This window comes from Anabrus simplex, chromosome 1 (genome assembly GCF_040414725.1).
Source record: "Anabrus simplex isolate iqAnaSimp1 chromosome 1, ASM4041472v1, whole genome shotgun sequence".
Taxonomy (NCBI): Eukaryota; Metazoa; Arthropoda; class Insecta; order Orthoptera; family Tettigoniidae; genus Anabrus; species Anabrus simplex.
Genome location: NC_090265.1, coordinates 846,928,766 through 846,954,588, shown reverse-complemented (window position 1 = coordinate 846,954,588; position 25,823 = coordinate 846,928,766). Strand labels below are relative to the sequence as shown.

At 41.2% G+C, this 25,823-nt stretch overlaps 1 protein-coding gene across 1 annotated transcript in view; it reads left to right on the top strand.

Annotated features, from left to right (window-relative positions):
* Positions 1-25,823, top strand: part of LOC136857247 (segmentation protein Runt-like) — a 109,933-nt gene that overhangs the window by 25,017 nt on the left and 59,093 nt on the right. Inside the window, exon 2 of the mRNA XM_067135744.2 lies at positions 25,440-25,553. Coding sequence (XP_066991845.1) covers positions 25,440-25,553 — 114 coding nt within the window. The remainder of the gene's footprint in view (positions 1-25,439; positions 25,554-25,823) is intronic.

The following is a 25,823-nucleotide window of genomic DNA, read 5'->3' as shown; positions in this document are numbered from 1 at the left end:
CAGCTAATCACACTAACCACTACACCACAGCGGCGGACAGAAAGAAGAAAGTAAACAACAAATCACTCTGATGACAACCGGCATCTGATGAGGATATGACATTGAGATGTAGTTTTGCCACGTGTTGGAAGCCAATGACACGCAACTGCCGCATTTAAACACTGTAGAATGCCACTTAATTGAGGAAATATTTCTTTGGGTCGAGATATATACAATATTATTAAATGCCGTCTATTTACTTGAAAGTGAATGATACAGCGATAGAGTTTATTTCTTTTACTGCTGTAATGTACAGCTAGAGCTGTCGCATAGCCACCCAAATACCACTAAAATATGACGCTTTTAGCGCAAATACTCAAAAGTATGACGTATTTTCAATGTTAAGACTGCAATATGAATTCATATGACATATCGAGTCGGCTGTGCCAAAACTGAGAATGTGGCAATGCCCGTTCTATCCATTGTTTCTCCTAAGACAGGTCACGCCTCCCAGCCGCATGCTGTTATGTAGTCCACAAGAAAAAAATTCGTTGGGTTCATTTACCTGTGCGCACATATAAAGGAAAATGAACCTTACTGCATCGTATTGTAGGAATGTATGTTTGCATGACATACTTACCCATTCCAAGAGTGTGATGTATTTAACACAACGAAAATGTTCTGATGGATTGCATAGGCGTATTAGTATGTGGCTGTACCACTCTTAAGGAAAATAATGGATAGGAAGATCATTGTCACATTCGCGGTTTTGGCACAACAGAGGCGATATTTGTGACAAGAATCATCGGATCTGCATTAGAAACTCGAAAGGCATGCAAATTAAGAAAGTGAACAAAATACGACTTTCCTACCCCTATTCATTAAGCAACACCTCCCGTGATACCCCAGCAGCTTCGATACTGTCTCGGCCAGGAAATGAAAGTGAGATTTCGGTGGAAGTTACACTCCGTCCTGTAACTCAGGAGAGAGATACAGAAATACTGCAGACATCAAGATATCAAATGATGCAGCGCAAATTTAATACTAATATGACTTTGAAACACTGTAGAAGGCGGGGGAAGACGACAGGTTGACTGCCATGAGTACCATAACTGGTACTTCCTAGTTTTGTTTAAGCGCCCACGGGTACCATATCTGGTACTCATATTCACAAATTATTATATTTATTATCTCTATATTTTTACTTATGTTGTAATTTACAAACTTCATTAGGCCTAATAGAGTAACATGGAAAAATATGTAAGGGCACTAGGCCTATATCTTTGCCTAGCAAGGGAGCAAGGGAATATTTGTTCAATTCTTTGTATTATTTGGTACTAGTAGTTCATTGAAAATATTTGTTCAATTCTTTGTATTATTTGGTACTAGTAGTTCATTGAAAATAACAGAATTTAGATAAAACATTGTAAGATAACTTATTTTTCAAAGAATGACGAAGTAACGCTACGAAAGGCTCATCACACTGCCAAGTACACAAGTTGGAAAACCAGCAGAAACTGAATAAGTGTATACGTTATTCTAAAGCTAATTGTATGGTAGGAGGAAGAAAGAATTTCCAGAAAGGCAAAAAAAACAAAAAAAAAACAAAGACACAGAAAATTCATTGAGTGTGGAATTTACATTTTCTTTGACTGTCATGTTTCCAAACATATTGGAAGGAAAGTTTCTTAACAGGAACAAACATGTACGTTCTTTCATACAGCTTTCGAGTGAGCAAAATGTGTGCATAATTATTTTTCCTTGAAAAATAACATCACAACTTTTTAACGGTTTATTTTTATAACCGTGGATACAGTTTTATAAGACATGATTTTTTCCCTTCTTTACCTTCACCAAGTTTAGGAAAACAAATAGGAGAGGCCAAGATACATATGAAACTTCATCACCTAAATTGTTCAAATTATAAAAGATACAGAAAAGCTTTTGTAACAAAAGTTAAATTCTGGGACCATGAGTAGGCCTACCATATTGTCGCCTAAGAAGTAATACCAAGTATCTGACAATGCTCTTCTTATCAATTATGTTCCTTAAGACTGGTCACGCTTACCAGCCACATATTGATATGCAGTTCATCAGAACAATTTTCGCTGTTTTATTTTTATTTTTCTATGGTTACGTGTAAAGGAAAATGAACCTTACCATACAGTACTGTATGAAGGTATGTTTGCTTGACGCGCTCCTACAGTATGCTGTATATAAGGTTAATTTTTCTTTATACACAGGCATACCAAAATGAATGCAATGGAAATTGTTCTGATGGACCGCATATCCCTACGGGGCTGTGAGGCGTGACCAGTGTTAGGAAAATAATAGAAAGTGAGTAGCCTCCATGGCTCCGGCGGCAGCGCGCCGGCGTCTCAGCGCTGAGTTCCGTGGTTTAAATCCTGGTCACCCTATGTGAGATTTGTGCTGGACAATGCGGAGCCGAGACAGGTTTTTCTCCGGGTACTCCAATTTTCCCCGTCATCTTTCATTCCAGGAACACTCTCTAATATCATTTCATTTCATCTGTCATTCTTTAATCATTGCCCCAGAGGAGTGCGACAGGCTTCGGCAGCCGGCACAATTCCTATCCTCGTTGCTAAATGGGGCTTCATTCATTCCATTTCTGACCTGGTCGAATGACTGAAAACAGGCTGTGATTATCATCAGTGGAAAGGGAGAGTATTTTGATGTAAGACATATTGCTTCTTAGGCGTCGATATATCGTGCCAAAACCGTGAATGTGCCAAAGCCCTCCCTATCGACTATTTCCCTGACACTGATTACGCATCCCAGCCGCATTTGGATATGCAGTCTATCAGAACAATTTTCGCTGAGTTCATTTCCCTACGCGCATATCTAAAGAAAAACGAACCTTACCTACTGTACCGTACTCTATGGATGTATGTTTGCATGACATACTTAGCCAGTCCGAGAATATGATGTATTTAATGTTTGTTTTCCTTTACACTGTGGCATAGAAAAATGAACACAACATAATGTTCTGGTGGACTGCATATCATAATGCGGCTGAGGGACGTGACCTGTCTTAAGGAATATGATGGATAGGAAGAGTATTGTCACATTCGCGGTTTTGACACAGCAGCGAAGATATGTTATTATCATGTTTCTTTTGTATCTTGCTCTAACTTGTTTTGGTAATATTTACAACTGTTATTTACAAGTTAAATAATGAATACTTATTAATTTTCATTCCATAAAAAATGGTGGCCCCAGAGGGTCTGAAAGCAAAAAATGCTGTAGCAGTCAACCTGTTAATAAGGCGACATGGAGGACAAGAAAAGGAAAACTAGAACAAACCGGAAGAGCAACTGCTATTTCACAGTGTTTAGGTCGCAACAAAATGTTTCATTCCCGTGTTTCTAGAATGTCTATGTTGCAACGTTTGAAAGAGCTCGCAACTGTTCACCCAGATGGCGGAATAACAGGATGATAAGTGTGGAAGTACCAGTGATTTTTGGTAGTGCAGCAGAGAATTATTTATTCGTTGTTTAGCGTATTGCCATCAGAGCCTATATTGATTTTGTTCCGGATAGCCCCCTGCACGCTCGCCACATGACTCACCAGGACGCTGTGCACCGCCAATCACCGTTCACCCAATACAACAATGGTATAGGCTACTCCTCCTATACAACACTTACTAATCGTTTAATACTGAACCCAAGTGCTGAACTAAAGAATGCTCACTGATTCCTTCCATCTAATTGAACTGCCACAACACACTCTCAAGAGAAAATCATTTCGGAAAGTATGGAATTGAGTTCATGCAGCGTCTCTTGCATCTGCTAGTGCTAACCCTTCTCTGTGCTCTGGATTACATTGTCCAGGTGAGATCTGAGATTCGTTTCGGCCGCCATTTGCGTAAACTTTGTGTTGCTCTCTTCAGCAGTCCATTCCCATAGTCGCAAATTTAGCCACTATATATCTGTTTGTATGTTAAGTACTCAGCCCAGAGGCTGGTTTGTTCCTCAACAGTTCCACCACCAGCTGTCATAGGTGGCCTAGGTGTCACTGAAGAGACGTGCTAGGGAAATGAGGAGTGAGGTAGTTTCCCGTTGCTTTCCTCACTGAGCCGGAAGTTGATATTACTTATCAGTCTGCCAAGCCCACTGAAATGCATGCACCAACCGACACTATGAGCGATATTTTCACACCATTCATAACAGGGACTGGCTGCATAAGGAACGGTATTACTAGCATCACTCATACCTCAGTCACTTTCATATTGTCAAAGCCAAGGATGAGACTGAGACAGGTTAATGAAAATAACAAAATTGATCTAGCCTGCACCAGAAAACATAGTGCACTGTAAACACTAGGTCTTGCCAGGAAATGCATAACTATATGGCTAGATCTGGCCATTTCAAGTATTTAAGTTAGCCACAACTTTTCGAAAAAGCCACCAGTGGAATTTTGACCACTTTCTTTTCCTGAATTGGCCATTTTTTTAGTCACATTTACTTTGGAAGTATTTATTGTGATTTTTCAGCGTAATTAGAGATTTTGAAATTGTATTTTGTGAAATACTGAATGAAAATGAAAATCCACAGCTTGTTTCCAGTCATTAGGCCAGGTCAGGAATGGAATGAATGAAGCCCCCATCTAGCGACGAAGATAGGAATTGTGCCTGTCGAACTCCTCTTGGGCAATGATTAGCTGCATCCGTGGCACTGTGGTAGAGTGTCGGCCTCCGGATCCCAAGATAGCGGCTTCAAACCCTGCAGGGGTAGTCGGAATTTTTGAAGGGCGGAAAAAAGTCCATTCGACACTCCATGTCGTACGATGTCGGCATGTAAAAGATTTCTGTTGATACATTTGGTATTTACCCGACAAAATTCATTAAATCTCAGCCATAGTCGCCCAAAAGAGAGATCCGGGTTACTCTGTCTGCCATCTAGTGGGTCTTGAGTAAAACGGAACGTCGAAATTGACGAACAGACAGCCAGATGGCGTCAAATCGAAATGTCTGCACACGGTAGCTGAGGCCATACGATTATAATTATAATTATAATTATTATTATTATTATTATTATTATTGGGCAATGATTAATGACTGACAGATGAAATGAAAATGGTATTGCTGGAATGAAAGATGACAGGGGAAAACGGATTCCCTGGAGAAAAACCTGTCCCGTCTTCGCTTTGTCCAGCACAAATCTCACATGGGGTGGCCGGGATTTGAACCACGGAACCCAGCGATGACAGTCCGACGTGCTGCCACCTGAGTTACGGAGGCTCTACTTTGTGAAACATTAATGATAATAAAAGCAATTAAACAATCCTGTTTTTCGAATAACAACCAAAAAATCCTTATTCAACTTTTGTTGCTGTTCATCTACCTTGTCTGTATAGCTTACCTTGGTTAAACAGTTGAGAATAAAATGAAAAATTGCAATTTGTCACATGACGCCAAAGAAATATTAAAAGATAGGAGTATATATTTTAAACAAAATGAATTAAACAAATTTAAAATTGGCCGCCTGACGACATCGAACTTCTCCAAGAAATAAATATTTCAGCTTAGAACTTTGTCCGGAAAGGTTCTGTCATCTAACGTTCGGTATTTTGCGAAGTTTGTCACAGAAATCACGCTCTTGATATCCTATGCGCTGCGGTTCAGGTTTTTCAGGCGCAACAACGAAATGTTTTATTTGAAAAGAATCGCACATTACGCGTTTATATCATATTTTAGAATTTATTTCGTATTCTGTTATATTTTCAAAAAGCGACTCGCAGGTCGTGATAAAAAATATAAAAGTACAAGCCTTGTAAATATTTCGCTTAATGTCGATATTGTGAAAGATGGTACCCCTAGTAATGACATTCGCAGCACGACCAGTGCGCCTGTATGCGCTATGAATGGTGTTACTCATATAGTAATCTATACTGCATGATACCCGTAGTATTAAAAGAAGCGTTTTGACTGCTAGGGCTGCACGGTGTTGCCACATTCCTGCATTCATGTTCTGTTGTACGTACCTCAGAAGTGAGAGGTTTGGCAACTCCAAGCAACCCACGCCAGCCAGCAGGCTTATCTCCTTGGCAGACGCAGTTGGCTCGCCCACGTTTGCATGGCAACCATACCCCCAACTCCCTTCACCGTGACGAGACAGGCAGTGAACGGACCTTCCTCTAGGAACGGCAGAACTCATCTTTCAATACTACCACTAGCTCTTGTTGGGTCAGTGGCTACAGCTAATTATCTCACTTCGTATATTTTCTAGTACCTCGTGTTTGCTGTTTCCCCCTAACCACACAAATAGTGTAAGACTGTTTGAAGATGCAAAAGGCCTCTGCTATGATGCTAAAACACATAGGAGATACAGTACGTTCATTTTTTGTATTTGTTCGCCTTTTGTAAATTAACACTGTAGTTGGCGTTTCCACGCCGTACAGATACAATGATTGAAAGATGTTTTTTGTTGTTTGTATGCTTGTAAAGTACACGTATAGCAGGCAAACTAATGGAGATATCTCAACCAAACGTTTGCCTTGATAAGGAAAAAAGTAATATATACCTGTACTTGAAAACTGAGAAAACTGAGAATGATTACTAACAATGCAATAAGGGAGGCAGGATTATCCAGACACTGCTTTCTTACATCGTAGCCAGTGTTCACCACCTTCTGTCAATTTTGAGCGTGCAATAAAAGAACAACCTTAAAATGCACCACTTCCGCAGATACTGATTTATAAAAGTGCATTCTCTACTTAGTGCTTTCTGTCATTATAGTTGTGAAAAGAATTGCAAATGTAATACCGGATTTTTCCTTATATTTTAAACAAAAATATATTGATGCTTTCTAAGGTTGTATTATTAGGCAGAACTTCGAAACTACTCCCGCGATACAAAAAACTATATTTTCCTTAGCACAGCAGATGTGTCAACTCAAGAATGCTTTATAGACGACAATTTTTTTCAGAATTCCTGAATGTACTGAGCAAGAAACAAAAATATCTAAATCCATTGATAAGAAGTTTAGGAAGAAATGTTATAAAATAGAAATGGTTTAATGGTTATCCCAAGCGACTTTTGTATATTGAAAAATGTCAGTAGTATAAAAAATTGTGCATTACCGGACCCTTTTTTTTTAAACTCGGGAGATTGTGAAAAAAATCCAGGCAAACAACTCAATCTTGAAAACTTCCTAGGAATATGACCTACGAAGTTTAGGTAAATGGAATATAATAAAATACGATAATATATTCATTCCTAAAAACAAAAATCCTTTTCAGAATCATCGTTATCGGGTCGATTAGATTAGCAGTTTGCCTTTTCTTTTCTACCAGTGAGTCAACGCAGAGTTTCACTTAAGCCTTTTTTTAATTTTAATTTCGTGTGGCTATTTCTAGCCGAGTACAGCCCTTTTAAGGCAGACCCTCCGATGAGGGTGGGCGGCATCTGCCATGTGTAGGTAACTGCGTGTTTTTGTGGGGGAGGATAGTGTTATGTGTGGTGTGTGAGTTGCAGAGATGTTAGGGACAGCACAAACACCCAGCCCCCGGGCCACTGGAATTAACCAATGAAGGTTAAAACCCCCTACCCGCCCGGGAATCGAACCCGGGACCCTCTGAACCGAAGGCCAGTACGCTGACCATTCAGCCGACGAGTCGGACTACTTAAGCCCTTATAACTATACTCGGCGTGGGCATGTTTCAAAAATTTTAAAACGCCTGAGAGAATTGAACCAACACATTACAGAAAAAATTATGTTAAATATGTTAATTTGGCTAGGATTTGAATAAAAAAGTAAATGAGTAAAGAAACAAGCGATTTTAAGAGGGTTTTTTTCAGAACTGCATTTAGGCCGGAAGTGATTTTTGAAATGTTTTTTATTTTGATAGTACTATGCTAGACTAACAATTTGAAACATTCCCGGGTCCCTTACTACTTCAACTTCCGGTACAATTGAGGACATGGCTTAATTTTCCGTATTTCGGAGTATGGGAACCCCTACTTTTTCTGCTGAGAAATGTTTTCAACATGAATAATACCTTCCTCCCTATGCGATGCCGAAAATTCACAATGGTATGCGGTGAAAACTACAAAATACGACGCCTTCCTCGATTCAGTAATACAAGAAGAGTACAAAGAAAACTGTTTCAGAGAAAGGAAATAGTTTTGTCTCTTTGTGTACTTACGCAATGCCGTATCGTAACGATAAACAGGAACCTTCCCCCCCCCCACTCCCCCGCTAAGAACGTAAGACCTACCATGCCTAGTTCTCACTTCCTAAATACTGATACAACAACGGCCTTCTAACATTAACAATAACGGAACACAAAATAACAAGCTGAAGCACTGGTTTCCGGAGACAAGGCGGTGCACACACCAAAAATGCTGCATATAAACGATGCTAAATAAAATTAACATCCATAAACCCACGACAACGTAAACTCATGTTTAACGACAGTGGACGTCACTACGAACAAAATCAGTAACAGTCTCATTGTTCACAGACCAGTAACATTGAGCGTGGTCAGCACTTGGATGGGTGACCATCCAGAGCAGCCACTTACTGATACACGTAACTGCTGTGCTAGACATGTACACAAAATGCACATTGTTCCTAGGCACACCCATTTATAAAACATAACACACATAACTGATACAACTAACAGACACGGAGTTAAGCAACATGGGGTATGGTCACCCACTGGATGGGTGACCAACACACATACTGTCACTTACACATATACTGTCTTACTTACTCACAAATACGGTAACACACCTTACTGGAAATAAAAATTAAAAATCTCATCAATTTAAATTATAAATAACACCACAGTCGGAAAAAACATTAACGACCGACAGAGGAGCTCTGATGAGAGACACACCGTCAGCTACTCATAGCAACCAGTAAGAGAAGCCCATTCACAGCAAGCATGAGAGAAAGAACTCCATCCATGGCAGCAACATCGTGAATCGGCGGAAGTTTCTAAACATATTTCAAGTTTAAAAAAGGAGGAACAGTTCATTGACCGGGAGGTCAGGAAACAATGCAAAAAAACGTAAGTAGTCTCCTCATTAAATCCGGAGTCGGCAAATATGATTTTTTAAAGCTGTCGCGATAACGTGTAGATCAGCGATGTGCAGGTGCTGGGAAACTGGCAGCGAGCTGCTACACGGGCAGCGGGTACATTGCATTGGCACAGGGGTGTGATGTCACAGTGCGCTGTATGACTGTACAGTAGGTTGCCTTCGTACTTAGTCTCAGTTAACATAATGGAGCTTACTGGGGAGACTCCCGACTTCCTTGTCGTTTCGACATGAATGGCAAGTATTATACTTATTTATGTACGCTCAAGGGTTGGCAAAATGTTTAATTTTTCATTAAACCTCCAGCCAATTGAAGAAATTCAATCTAAAACTACATTATATCTTTTATTGTAGTAAGGATTACGATCAATATAAACATGAAGATCGTCTAGCACTAATAACACGACTAAAGGAGGAAATGATCAACTAAGAGGTAGGTATTATTTTTACATATCCTATTTCAGAATTCATGATATTGAGAAATGGCGTATGGCTTTTAGTGCCGGGAGGTCCCAGGACGGGTTCGGCTCGTTAGGTGCAGGTCTTTTGATTTGACGCCCGTAGGCTACCTGCGCGTCGTGATGAGTATGAAATGATGATGAAGACAACATAATTTATGATAAATTTATGTCTAATCATATTAACCTATTAAATATAGATCAAAACTGAATACGCACTAATTAGGATGATGTCATATTGTTACTCATTTTATTAGCACATTGTTAGACGGTTCGTAAACAAGATTATTAAAAGAACCTGAAATGTCGATATATAATTAATTGTAGTAAGGGTACGTTTACGTCACTCTGTTTACATTCAGGACAAAGAAATTGTAAACATAAACAATGAGCCAGCCTACCGCCTCTCCTACAGAATGTCTCTTCAATTGGCAAAATGATTACGAACTTCATCAGTCGGTGATTTGATCAAAGATTGTTTAAAAATGGGGGTGGGAGAATTTACTCCAAATCTCAAAAACGATATGAACCAGTAAACCTATCAAGATAGACAGTGAATCGATGAATTCAAGATCTTAGCGAGGAAGTACGGGTTGATATTGCCAGCCCGCAGGTCACCGCTCGCGCACTGGCAAGCGGCTACTCGCGAGGAGACAAGCCTGCACATGCCTGACGTAACGCTACGATCTGCATTAATCAAGCAGTGTTACTTTTTACTTATAATTGTCATTTAATTCCCACGGGAGTAATTACCTTAGCCTACAGTTTTCAGTTACAGTCTGCTTCTTGATAATGATAAACCACTCAATGGGTCACTCAACAGATGCCTCAGAGCTTCTTTCGCTGCTTGGCTATCAGACTCTATACCTCGAATTCCATTGGGTGAAGGTACCCACACTATGGCAACATGCTTCCCTGTATTCTTAATTTTTTCAGACAAGATATTTTTTCGAGATTATAGGTCGCCGAAGAATTTCTAATTGCAATTAATGTACTTTTGAAGTGAGAATCTCTAACATAGCTTCTTTTAGTGCATTAAATTATTTTGTATTCCTGTAAAGTTCCCCTACGTCTTGTTCATCTTTGATTTTTATGTTATTTTAATGTACAAATCCAATCTAATTTCTTGTGTCTTAAGAAAACATTAAAAATAAATGGAACTTATTTTCGAGTAGGTACATGGATTTAGAGCTACGAAAAGACAATGGCAGAAATCTTTGCTCGGGGGACTTTACTATATTCATTGACAGCTGGGTCTTGAGGAAACAGAACGGAAGTCTTAATGGAAGTAGGCCCTATTAGAGATGTGTGTATCAAGAGGAAAATTCGTACAAGTTGCTAAAAGAGAAAAACAAATGTGGAGATACTCGGAGAGATCAATGAAGAGTGTGCGATGGTAAGTATAATAAAAAAATATAACTCACTGGCTACACGATATAGCATAATTTTCTGCTGAATATCATGGAGGAGAAAATTGCAGGGAACAGGGAATGATCAGCCGAGAAGGAGATATACGTACGAGGTGAAGAGCATGAAGAGGTTAACCATGATATGAAGAACGACGACAAATAGAAGAAATTAGCTTCAACGAGGCAAAACCTTCACTATTTTAGTGAAAATTAGTATATTTGGTTAAGAAGACCTACCGTCGGCGTATGTGTAATTCAATTGGAATCTACTCAGACCTGCCAACATTAAAAATAACAGATAGGACAGCCAAGAAGTGGCAGCACTGAATGGTTTGTTGTTTGAAGCAACGACATCTAATGAATGAATTCATTTTAATTCTGTCATCTTGTGTTGACCTTAACTCACAGTTAGCCAGTACACTACACAAAGGTCAAAAATCGTGAATTCGTTTCATCTTCAAAGCGAAACCGCATCAATATATCCCTCCGTATAAGTCATTCGACCGGGTCAGGAATGGAATGAATGAGGATAGGAATCGTACCGGCTGCCTAAGCCTGTCACACTCCTCTGGGACAATGATTAATGACTGACAGATGAAATGAAATGATATTGGGGAGTGTTGCTGAAATGAAAGATGACAGAGAAAACCGGACTACCCGAAGAAAAACCTGCCCCACCTCCGCTAATATGAAGGAGTGGAAGTCATATTTGGTGGTGTGTGCTGGGATGGACAGGATATTCCTATTGTGGGAGCGGATGATCAGTTGATGAGTCTCTAAGAGCTTAGTAAACCTACACACTAGGTACTGAGGTGCAGTTGCCACTGGGATATGAAGCTTCTTTCTCGTTTGAAGCCTGACCGCTTATTAAGATACGGAGGGATATATTGATGCGGTTTCGCTTTGAAGATGAAACGAATTCACGATTTTTGACCTTTGTGTAGTGTACTGGCTAACTGTGAGTTAAGGTCAATACAGGATGACAGAATTCAAATGAAAATTAAAATCAACAGTCTGTTTCAAGTCATTCGAACGGGTCAGTAATTATTATTAATATTATTATTAAGATGTACCAGTCGTATGAGCACACAAATATTCACTTCATGCTAGTTCTCGGGCCCTAATGCCCCTCATCAGTGAATTAAAACTTGATTAAAACATGTCGTTCCACACAATGTCAATGTAAAAGGTAAAGTAAGCTTTAAAATGAGGAAGAAACCAATGACATCGTTTTTAAAACTAAACGCTAGATCTTAAAATGTTGTTTTAAAATATAAAACGAGGGATCCCACCTCCAGCGCGTGAGACTTCGGGTCGGGAGATTCAGCTGGGGAGGAGGACTAGTAACTCGTCCAGAGAGCCTCACTTGCTATGCTAAACAGGGGCCTTGTGGGGGTATAGGAAGATGGGAAGGAATAAATAAGGAAGAGGGAAGGAAGTGTCCGTGGCCTTAAGTTATGTACCATCCTGGCATTTGCGTGGAGGAGAAGTGGGAAACCACGGAAAACCACTTCGAGGATAGCTGAGGAGGGAATCGAATCCCCTCTACTCAGTTGACCTCCCGAGGCTGAGTGGACTCCGTTCCAGCCCTCGTACCACTTTTCAAATTTCGTTGCAGAGCTGGGAATCGAACTCGGGCCTCCTGGGGTAGCAGCTAATCACACTAACCACTACACTACGGAGACTGACTGTTATATTTTATTGCCTTAAAATGTTCTTGGTATTGTTGAGTTAGTGTCCATCCAATCTTTCCTATATGAAACGTATTCCAGTCGTTGCTAGTGAGCCTACTTACACCCGAATTGGTACTGGTCAGTTATGGAATAAATGAAGCCTGTCGTACTCCTCAGGGGCAATGATTAATGACTGATAGATGAAATGAAATGGTACTGGAGAGTATTGATGCAATCAAAAATGGCAGGGAAAACCGGAGTACCCGGAGGTGAAAACTGCCCCGCCTCCACTTTGTCCAGCACAAATCTCACACGACCGGGCGAGTTGGCCGTGCGCTTAGAGGCGCGCGGCTGTGAGCTTGCATCCGGGAGATAGTAGGTTCGAGTCCCACTATCGGCAGCCCTGAAGATAGTTTTCCGTGGTTTCCCATTTTCACACCAGGCAAATGCTGGGGCTGTACCTTAATTAAGGCCACGGCCGATTCCTTCCAACCCCTAGGCCTTTCCTATCCCATCGTCGCTATAAGACCTATTTGTGTCGGTGCGACTTAAATCCCCTAGCAAAAAACAAAAAAAAACAAAAAAATCTCACACGAATTGACCGGGATTTGAACCACAGAACCCAGCGGTGAGAGGCCGGCGCACTGCCGCCTGAACAGTTGAGGCACTGCAGAAGTCAAATAAGAAAATAAATGATCAGGTAGTTATTTTATTGACATTAAGCTGTACTAATAACGAAGGATCTACCAAGTTCTCTGAATTCAATAAAACCTATTCTCCTTTTCCGGATCAAAGAAGCACCAGCCATTCAGCAATCCATTTCAACTCATACAGCCAGAAGCAAGCAGAGTGATCTCCACAAGGCCGCCTACAGTTAAGCGTGATCTTTATGCACTGCGGTTTTTAATTAAAACTCCCTTCGTTTTCAACTCCGGGCTAGTAAACGAAATTAACTGCCTTCCTACATATAAACATGGCAGAGGCGCTTTATTTTTTCAGATCGCACGTTCTACCGACATCTTTACCAATGATTCCCTCGCCTCCCAAACAGACTTCCTACATTTCCCATTTTTTTTTGACTTTCAAACAATACATCATTCCCACGTTTTGTAGAGAATAACTCTTTTAAACTTTGATGTTTAATGTGCAGAATGCTCTATTGAATGAGTTCGTTTTAAGTATAAATATCCTCTTATGTTCCTGTGAGAGTTAGCAGATGAAAATAAGAAATCTGCAATATTCATATACAGGCCTATATTGAGCTCCATTATAGAATCTTATACCATTCTGCATTCAGTCTGCAAGCCTCTGTCAATTATCAATATATACATTTCCAAATTACTCTGTGGCCACGGTTAGTTCCACAGCGTTCAAATAGAAACAAATTCTAAACATCACCGTCGTTTCTCATGCTCCTAATAATAATAATAATAATAATAATAATAATAATAATAATAATAATAATAATAAAAAGGTAGGGGCCCATATTTCGTCCCCTTAGCAGATTTGGACCTGTAGAAATTCAGGAATATTATGGGCAAGGCTACAATTTGTTATATGTATTACCGAATATATTACCGGGCGATTTGGGCGTGCGGTTAGGAGCGCGCAGCTGTAAGCTCGCATCCGGTAGATAGTGGGTTCGAACCCCAATGTCGGGAGCCCTGAAGATGGTATTTCCGTGGTTTCCCATTTTCATACCAGGCAAATGCTGGGGGTGTACCTTAATAAAGGCCACGGCCGCTTCCTTCCCACTCCCAGTCCTTTCCTATCCCATCGTCGCCATAAGACCTATTTGTGTCGGTGCGACTTAAAGCAACTAGCAAATATATATATTCTCCACTTACGGCGAAGTTACAATGACGCTGTTATAACGGTAAGGTAAGGTAAGGGTGTATTCTGCCCGAAGGCAGGTTCGAACCTCCGCAGAGGTGTGCCTGAGCCGGAGTTTACGTACGGTAGGGTGGCCAGTTCCTTTGCGCTCTTCCATTCCCTTACCCCCCACCAACAGCACGTGGCAACCCATCCAAATCTTGACCACGCCCAATATTGCTTAACTTCGGAGATCTCACGGGATTCGGTGTTTAAACACGGCTACGGCCGTTGGCGTTATAACAGAAGGTGGTCAGTATCTGAGATAAATATAAACAATGCAAAAACTAAACTACCAAAAATATGTTCATAATTTCGTCCCCACCAAATTTATGAAAAGTACAATTAATTTTATATATTTTTCCTTTCTAACCTTACCAAACACTTTCCCTATAATATATAAGGCCATAGATGAAAAATGATTACTTTGTATTGTTTTAACACAGTCTTTCAGCGTTGCTCGTGGTATATTACACCATTTACTTGGACGTTTGTAACCCATTGTCTTGTCCCTTGTCCCCCATTGCTTCAATGGCCTTTTTCATAACCTCCTTATTCCACTGCTTGCGTTTTTCCACCTGAAAATAATAATAAACGTAAATAGCAAATAAAATGAAGGGGGATGAAATTACAAATATTCCCTGATGTGTTATAATGGCCGCTATAGTAACTCATGCCAACCATCTCACTGTACCGATTACACGCCAGGAGCTGCACCACATGACTGAAATGCAGTCCAGTATTTCATACACATATCAATGCTCACTCTAGGAATAACAAGCTCTTAATTTGAATGCTGCACTAACACTGGTCAGCATGAAACTCAACATGGAAACTCAACGTGGTGCATACAACCAATTCTCACAACAGGACAACGGGAAGACGTTACGCGTGTGCCCTCGGCTAAACATTTGGTACCAACCATGGAAACTGGATATCCGTAGGGGGACAAAATTAGGTGCGGGGACGGAATTTAGCCCTACCTTAATAATAAATTATATGAATAATAATAATAATAATAATAATAATAATAATAATAATAATAATAATAGATGCAATCGTTGAACTGATGAGAAAGAGAAGGGTACATATCTATGGGCACTTGTTCAGGATGGACAGTAACAAACTAACGAAGAAAATCTTTGAATTCTTCAGGTAGAGGAAGACAGAGATAAAATGGTTTCGGGAAGTGAGGTTGGACTTGACGAAGATGGGTGTTTCGGAAAATTAATCGTCGACAGAAATGAATTTATACAACTCGTCAAAAATTTCCGCTGTTTCCAGGAGACTGGGGAAACGGTGGTGAGAAATGGGAGGTCCTATACAGAAGAGGAGAAGAAGAAAGTAGGGGACAGGATGAAAAAATAATGGCAGAGAATCAAGGCAGAGACTGCTAAAAATACTGCAAAATTATTCAAATATGGTCCATAGACAGCCGAAACGAAAATTGAAAAAGTAATGGAACGTCCCACTAACTATGGAATTTTGTCTCGTAGGAAATGTCTTACTTACCAGTAAATATATCGACGAGAGAATGGCATATTTGAGCATCTTCAAATCTACGAGGCACAAAAAGATTGGAATATTTCAGTTTTCAAAAAATACCTTCTTTAAATAGGGATTTCTGAATGCTTATAAAAATTATAATAATCATGAACATATTATCCGTTATTGATGTTCTTCGTGTGGTTAAGACGCATCATAACTTATACAGTGCGTTTGGAATATGTACGAACAAATAACCTTACGGAACGTAGGCACGGATGTCCGCAGTTCGTAATATAAACTGCACTGTATATTTAAACTTAGCGAATGGATTGTCCGAGGGAGGAACTTAAAATAGTGTACTATGTATGTGAGATAGGTAGTAGCTTCATTTTCCTCTCGGCTTATACCACCCGCCGTACCATGCTTCATACAGTATGGATGCGTAATGTGTAAGAAGTAAGTAGCATACATCACTGCACTACAGTTTCAGATACCATACATGTTTAAATTTTATGAAAACGTCCAACTCCTTGGCTGAATGGTCAGCGTTGAGGCCTTTGGTTCAGAGGGATCCCGGGTTCAATTACCTGAAGGATTGGGGATTTTAATCGCGTCTGATTAATTCTTATGGCTCGGGGACTGGGTGTTTGTGATTTTCCCAACACTCTCCTCTTCATATTCAGACAACACACCATACCACCAACCCCTCAGAAATATGCAGTAATGAATACATTCCTGCAAATAGGGAAGGGCATCCTGCCGTAAAACAGGGCCAAATCCACAGTTTGACACAGTCCGCACCCGCAAACCCACAGGTATTGGCAAAACGATAGAAGATGAAGATGGTAAACCTCAATAATTGTCTCTTTGAGATGGATGAGTGCTCTTGAATCTGGGAGAACGAAATTTCCTCTTGTTTCTCAAAGCGAAAGTGGGTGAGAGGAAGGCAGGCAGCCAGGCTAGCAGATGGAGTCTTAATTACCAGCGAGAGGGCGCTATACACGTGCTAACAGGTCAAGCAAGCCCCCTTTTAAGCTGTCACGGTAGGTGAAGCACTTTGGAGCCGCTAGCACCAAGACATATGGTTGGTAGGCCTTCTTGTGGAGGGTCATTCACTATATGAAGTAGCCACTCCTATCTCTTCACCACCACTCACTTTATGTCCTAACCACCTTTTTCGTGTATAAAAGGCCATTTCTCTGTCCAGACACAAATATCCTGAAGAGATGATTCCATTTTTTTTTTCAAGTTGCTTTACGTCGCACCGACACAGATAGGTCTTATGGCGACCACGGAATGGGAAAAGGCTAGAAGTGAGAATAAAGTGGCCGTGGTCTTAACTAAGGTACGTTTTCCTGGTTTGAAAATGGGAAACCACGGAAAATCATCTTCAGGGCTGCCGACAGTGGGATTCTAACCCACTATCTCGCGAATGCAATCTCACAGCTACGGGCCCAAAATTTCTGAATTTCTTCTGATTTTTAAAAAGACTTCAGAAATTAGGTAGAAATCTTCCGAAGTAACCAGGTTTAAAATATTTTCCTTCAGCTGCTATTGGTTTCAAGAGAAGCTGAGATGCAGGTAATAAATCGCTTTGAAAACGGTATTTAACGTACCAGTGATACAAGTCCCTCCCATGTTGTCAGTGTTAAATGCCAGCTGCCAACCCCGTCATTCCAGAATTCCATCATCTGATTAAAAATGAATATGCATATATTACAGTTTCGTCGTTGAAGAAACAAAACCTCGCATGACATAGTGCACTTCCTTCTTTCTTCTTCTTTCTTTATTAATCCGTTTATCCTCCAGGGTTGGTTTTTTCCCTCGGGCTCAGCGAGAAATCCCACCTCTGCCGTCTCAAGGGCAGTGTTCTAGAGCGTAAGACTTTGGGTCGGATATACAATAACTGGGGCTGAGGAACGGTACCTCGCCCAGGTAGCCTTACCTGCAATGCTGAACAGGGGCTGTGTGGGGGAATGAAAATACTCGAAGGGATAGAAAAGGAAGATAAATGGAAGGAAGCGGCCTTCCCTTAAGATAGGTACATCCCGGTATTTGCCTGGAGGAGATGTGGGAAACCACGGAAAACCACTTCGAGGATCGCTGAGGTGGGAATAGAATTCCCTCTACTTAGCTGACCTCCCGAGGCTGAGTGGACTCCGTTCTAGCCCTCGTACCACTTTTCAAAATTCGTAGCAGAGACGGGAATCGAACCCGAGTCTCCGGGAGTGGCAGCTGATCGCACTAACCACTGTACCACAGATGTGGACACAGTGCACTTTTGCCCATTATTTTCCGTAAGACTGGTCACGCCTCCCTGTTACATATGGATATGCAGTCCATCAGAACGTGTGTATAGAAAAATGTACTGTAGGAATGTGTGTTTGTATAACGTATATAGGCAATCCTACAGTATACTGTATTTAACGTTGATTTTCCTCTATATTTTCGTAGAGAAAAATGAACACAAGGAGTGTTGTTCTGTTGGACTACATATCCATATGAGGCTGGGAGGCGTGATCAGCATAAAGGAAAATAAAGAAAGAAGGAGAGGATTGAGACATAACTAGGTATTGTTTCTTCACCGACTATTTGATTTACGTCGCACCAACAGAGGTAGGTCATATGGCGACGATGGGATAGGAAAGGCCTAGGAGTGGGAAGGAATAAGCCTTGCCTTCATTTTTGTACAGCCCCAGCATTTGCCTGGTGTGAAAATAGGATACCATGGACAACCATCTTCAGGGCAGCCGACAGTGGTGTTCGAATCAGTTTAGGCTATATCTTGTGTTCCACAGACTGAAAAAGAATAAAGATTATATTAGCTGTGTCAATACTGAAAAAGCATGAAATAACGCATTTATGAACATCTTCCAAAATGTTGGCCAATATTCCCGAAATATTTGAGTCCTATCTTCGGAAATATTAGTTTTGGATCTTACAACACTATCCTCACTCTTCCTTAAGTGGCCTATCGTGTATTTCTAATAGTAGTTGCCTGTTACTATCTTTCGGTACATGGCATTGGTGGGGTTGGTGATTTTTTGGATTAGCGACATTTGACAAAATTCTAGCAACGGCTCGTAATTCTCATTTTTCACAGCTTTAAACTTTTTATATGTTTGAAAAAGGATAAAATGCGATATAAATATGGGACACGATTTTTAAAAAGTAAAACCTTCTTTCAGTTTTCGTCTGGAAACTGAGACCGAGGGATTTTTTCCTGTTCAGTTACTTGCAAATGCTATAAAGCTCAAAACTCAAAGTTTGCCGAAGCAGCTCTGGAATGTAGGGTATTTGGAATTCTATTAAGAATGTAGATACTGAAATATACTCCACTTCATGCAATTCAAGTTGTTCTATGATTTCCTTCAACATTGTCACAGATACATGAACCCGACTTCAGTTAATTTTGTATAATATTTCCTTTTTGTTACCTCGAGATTGCTCAATATATATTTGTTATTTTCTTCTATGATATGTTTTTCTCTCTTTCTCTCGTTAGTCCTTAAGCTCTTGCTCACATTTTATTGTGAGATGGTACGCACTGGGTGTATCCATTCTTCTCAATCGTCTGCTTTATGTAAGGAGTTTCTAAGAAGCAAGCGAGTGATTTCTTACTTCTTGGCAATATAATTTATGGATAGTCTTACTATTCATCTTTTGCCGGTCACTATTTCCTTGGACAATTACCTTTCTTCAAGGTCACCGAGCTCGATAGCTGCAGTCGCTTAAGTGCGGCCAGTATCCAGTATTCGGGAGATAGTAGGTTCGAACCCCACTGTCGGCAGCCCTGAAAATGGTTTTCCGTGGTTTCCCATTTTCACACCAGGCAAATGCTGGAGCAGTACCTTAATTAAGGCCACGGCCGCTTCCTTCCCACTCCTAGCCCTTTCCTGTCCCAACGTCGCCGTAAGACCTATCTGTGTCGGTGCGACGTAAAACAACGAGCAAAAAGAAATTCTTTAAGGGCTCCTCTCCGCCTAATTATGTGGCTGGAGAAATGAATTATTTTGCACCGTAGTGGAGATTATTTTCCCTATTCCCAATTCTTTGATTGTACAATCATTTTCCTTATTCTCCGTCTATGGAATCCAAAGCATTAGTTTCCTACTCCACATTTCAAATCCATCAATACGATGTTATTCTCCAGCCATGATTGTCCACATTACAAAGCCGTACATGAATATGGAGAACACTAAGATTTCAGCCGGGATCTGCATTGTGTTTCGTGTTATCGCTTGATTACGCCGTATCTTACGAAGAGCACCCAAGGGCAATTCCCATCTTGGTCTCCTTTTCTGAATCTCCCGCATCCCTCAGCAATGAGCACAACAAAACATGCACAATCTCCATAACCATTAAGCACCCAGTGAGTTGTAACTTACTGCTTTTGTCAACTGCCATAATTTTTATCTTGCTGCAGTTGATCTCCATGGCGAGATCTTGCGTTATGCTTAGGCTGAATCAATATAAAATACGTACATTCATAATTTTGCCGGTCCCGTGGTGTAGGGTTAGCGTGATTGCCTCTTACCCGTAGGTGCCGGGCTCGATTACCGGCCAGGTCAGGGATTTTTACCTTCACCTGATGGCTGACTCGAGGTCCAATCAGGCTACGTGATTAGATTTGAGGAGCTATCTGACGGTGAGATAGCGGCCCCGGTCTAGAAAGTCAAGAATAACGGCCGAGGGGATCCGTCGTGCTGACCACACGACACCTCGTAATCTGCAGGCATTCCGGATGAGCAGGGGTCGCTTAGTAGGCCAAGGTTTCTTTTACATTGATAATTTTATCACACTTGATGCAGCCTTTTTTTTCTTTTTGCTATTTACTTTACGATGAAATAGGAAAGGCTTAGGAATGGGAAGGAAGCGGCCGTGGCTTTAATTAAGGTACCGCCCCAGCATTTGCTTGATGTGAAAATGGAAAACCGTCTTCAGGGCTGCTGACGGTGGGGTTCGAACCCACTATCTCCCGGATGCAAGCTCAAAGCTGCGCGCTCCTAACCCCAAGGCCAACTCGCCCGGTGTTTTATATTATTGTTAGCTCTGAACAAGTGCGATTTTAATTAGACATTGTTATTACTGTATTTACCAACTCAAACTCCTTTTCTTCAAAACGCTTTGCAACAGTAAATTAAAAATTTTAAACGCTACGAATAGCTTACTATGCTCAGTACGTTCCTATTCCTTATGAGACATTCGGAGGTGTAGAATACAGAGAGGTTTTTTCATGATATTTATATTCCATTTCATTTGACATTTGAAAGATTTCAGTATTATTTTCCATAAACAATGCCACGACATTTCCTTTACTGTTACTACCGTAAGCTATTTGTTGAACACATATCATCGCCTTTGACCAAAAGAACAATGGTAATATTATGAATCGGATGGTCAGATCGATACTGATATGACAAACTCAGTAGAAATCGACATAGAGAAGACAGATACATAAATCACATGTATTGCCTATTACGTTAATAAAGAGCCTATCACCTTAAAATCGTGAGAAGCCAGAGCATGATTACGTCTTTCTTTGTCGATTTCTGCAGCAGGTTGATAACCAACAGAGGTGCCATTCCTCTCGTTGAAACGGTAAATTGAAAATTTATAAACGCTATACCAATCGCTTACGCCAGTACCAGAGTATAGATGGTCGATGTGATCTTGCAGGCTGTGATTTGAAGTATTGATGGATAGCCATGACTCCGTGAAATATCATCAAAGAGGGGCGTTAGAGTACAGATGGTCGATATGTTATTGCAGGATGTGATGCGAAGTGTTGATGATTGGCCAGGACTGAGAGACATATTATCAAAGAGGGGAGTTAGAGTAGGATGGTTGATGTGATCATCCAGGCTGTGATGTGAAGAATTGACGGATGGTCATGATAGAGACACATATAGAAGGCTCTTTTATCAAAGAGGATTCATCTCTTCATTCTCTAGAGAACCTTATTTCATTCGTTGTACTTTCATAGGTCCGACTCCTTGGCTGAATGTTCAACGTTGAGGCCTTCGGCTCCCAGAGTACCGAGTTCGATTCCCAGCTGGGCCAGGGATTTTAATCTCTTCTAATTCTTCTGGCTCGGGGACTGGCAGTTTGTGTTTGTTCCAACGCTCTCTTCTTCATATTGAGACAACACACCTCACTACCAACCGCCACAGAAACACGCAATAGTGATTACACCTCTCCACATAGGGTTTTCGTCAGGAAGGGTGTCCGGCCGCAGAACAGGGCCAAATCCATATGTGCAACATATTTCGACCTCATACATGGGGCGAAAAAGTTGTTTCATAGGCCCTGAGTCTGCTTCCCCCTTTCCTCACACTTGTCGACTCCAAATCCCATATACCGTAGACGTCTCTCGAGAACGATTCGTTAGATGCAAATAAATTCATCTCTATCAATTTGAGTTTCATTTATTGAAATACATATTTCTGATCATTTGATTTTCCCAAAGAGGAATTTGACATCGTATTTTTGTAGTTACATTTAAATTATTTCATCCTTTACATGTCATTTCAGGTATATTAATACAAATACTACCTCATTACTCTCCGTGTTTAAGACCGTCCCATCGACATTTGCATTTTTCTCATTGTTGCAATATATTCCTTAATGCTACTTGAGGATCCAACCAGATAACGGGCTGATAACATGATAGACAACCGTACATCATTACTTGCCTATCTCTGAAGACATTCTGGAATTTGTCACATAGTTCAGGGAAATATCCTCGCCAGAAAACTGCATTAACCTTAGATTATCGGCGTATAGAATCCTTAAATCTCTTCCCAACATGGTCGATAACGCTAGATAACCCCAGGATAAGTTTTATGGTCGGAGTTAGATTGTCTCGCAAGTGGAGCAGTTCCTCGTATCTGGCAGAAGTTTGCGAGTTATAACTTAATATCATGGCAGGACTTGAGGAAATGAAGCAGCATTCCGCCCTCTCGTCTCGGAACAAGAGGGGAATTAAGATGTAATGAGGGCGAGTGTGGACGAATATCAGACTCCACACTTGCTAATGAACCCTTCAGTAGTGTTCCGTTAACTCGGAAAACAACGAGGAGATAGTAAATTGTGTTACTTTCTCCTCGTTTCTTTAATATTATGTTCGCTTCTACTTATTTTTCATCTGACTTCACTATTTTTTCTTTCACATTTCCCACACCCTAATGGGGTCGCGTATGTGAACAGTGTCACACATGTAGGTTTTGTCCTGTTTTATGACCTGACCCCCCCCCCCCCCCTCCTTACACCAAACTTACGTGCAGGGAATATTCATTATTGCGTGTTTACGTGGTGACTGGAAGTTCGGCGTGTTGTGTGTGTATAAAGTGGAATGCACTGCAACGAACACAATAACCCAAACTCAGAGTTAAAGGAAGTTACCTGTCGCAGTTAAAATTCTCGACAGCCCAGGAATCGAGCCCAGCACACTGCAAACCGAGGGTATCTACGCTGAACATTCACTTATTAACTTTTTCCTCTTATCTATTTATTGTTCAAAATTGTTTCATAAGTAGAAAGAATCAAATGTCATAAGGGAATTCCGGAAGTCAAAATTATCTTAAAATCTGATATACTAATGGTGTAATAACTTGGGTCACGCTGGCCAAGTATCACCTCATAATCTGCAGACCTTCGGACTGAGCATTAGTCGCTTAGTAGGTCAAGGCCCATCAGGGCTGTTTTGTTATTGGTTTTGTTTGTTATAACTTGGGCTCCTGGTCTCCGAACACGTAATGAACTTTTTAAATTAATTGAGTCGATGGTCAATTTAAAAATAAAAGCACTTTTCACTTTACGAAAATCAGATGATCATGAATATGTCTCTCGGTCATGGCCACCCATCAACGGCTGCTAATTTTGGATAACCATCAGTCATCTGACATAGCCTGTACGGTTGTTAAGTAACATTGTCTGGCCATCCATCCATAACTACATCACAGCCTGTACGGCTTCTAGGTAACATTTTCTGGCCATCCATCCATACTTTACATCACGGCCCGCATGTTTGCTAGGTAAATTTGTCTGATCATCCATCCATACCTTACGTCACAGCCTGCACGGTTGCTAGGTATCTTTGTCACACCATCCATCCATGCCTTACACCTGCACGGTTGCTAGGATTACACTTCCGTCGCATATTTTGTGACGCTGACTTCCGTAACGCAAATTTTCTGATGACCCCTTGCTATAAGACATATTTATGTCAAAAAGAATTTCTAGATAACTCGTGCAACGACAATGCTCAATGTTTCGATGTCTCATTGTAAAAAGGAAAGACGAGTGTATCCAGTAACAAGCGTCTGAGCTCAGTAAGACGTCATAGAGTGTTCCAGTGAGGTAAGGGTTATTCTGCCCGAAGGCAGGTCCGAACCTCCGCAGAGGTGTTCCTGAGCCGGAGTATACGTGCGGTAGGGTGGCCAGTTCCTTTCCGCTCCTCCATTCCCCTAACCCCCCACCATCAGCGCGTGGCAACCCATCCAACTCCTGACCACGCCCAATGTTGCTTAACTTCGGAGATCTCACGAGATCCGGTGTTTCAAAACGGCTACGGCCGTTGGCGGTGTTCCAGTAACATCGCAATATTTATTTTCCTTAGTACGCTTACCTTCCAGGAATGGTTTTTCCCCCCGACTCAGCGAGGGATCCCACCTCTAGCGCCTCAAGAGCATTGTCCTGGAGCGTGAGCCATTTGGTCAGGGATACAACAGGAGAGAACAACCAGTACCTCGTTCAGGTGGCCTCATCTGCTATGCTGAACATGGGTTTGTGGGAGAAGGAATGATCGGAAGGGATAGGTAAGGAAGTGGGAAGGAAGAAGCCGTGGCCTGAAGTTAGGTATCATCCCGGCATTTACCCGGAGAAGAAGTGGGAAATCGCGGAAAACCGCTTCAAGGATGGCTCTACTCAGTTGTCCTTCCGTGGTTGAGTGGACTCCGTTCCAGTTCACGTATCACCTTTCAAATTTCGTTGCAGAGCAGGGAATCGAACCCGGGCCCCGAGGGGTGGCAGCTAATCATAGTAAGTCCTAGTCGATGTGCGTGCTGTCTTCATCATTAGAAATCACCTTAAGAAGGGCCCCATTCTCACAGACATGCAGATCGCCGATAACTAGAAAAAGGCCTGCCAGGCCTGTCCGGAGGCCATATGCCATTATTAGCAATGAACGGAGAGACATTTTTATTTTTCAGATAGAACTTTATGCATCATGTTTTGCCAGCGTGATGCAGCCCTTGTAAGTCAGACCCTCCGACGAGGGTGGGTGGCACCTGGTGTGCACATTAAACTATTTGTTATTATGGTGGGGATAGTGTTGTATGTAGTGTGTGAGTTGCAGTGATGTTGTTGACAGCACAAAACACACAAGCTCTCTGGATCGAAGGCCACTACGCTGATCTATCATCCAACGAGGCAGATTAGTTACTGTATGACTGAGAGTATGATCCTATCATTAAAGCTTACTTGTTCTTTTCAGGGAAGAGTTTCATGCTCACCATCGTCATCAGCTCGACGCCGTTCCAAGTGGCCACCTACAACAAGGCGATCAAGGTGACAGTGGACGGACCCCGAGAGCCTCGCACCAAGTCAAGTTAGTAATCGCATTGGATACTTAAATTAAACAGCTGGTATTCTTCTGTGCCCCAAGTCCTAAAATACGGCAATCAAGCAGGCCTCATTCTTCACAGAAAAAGAAACTTTTTGTTCTCTTAATATCACCCATAACTCATAGAAACTCGACGTTGTTACTGAATTGCATGATTATTTATCTAATATATCTATTGTAGAATATGGGGTTACAAACAGTAATAATTTATATAATTTTACTATTTATTACTATCTCCACGGATGTAATTGCAAA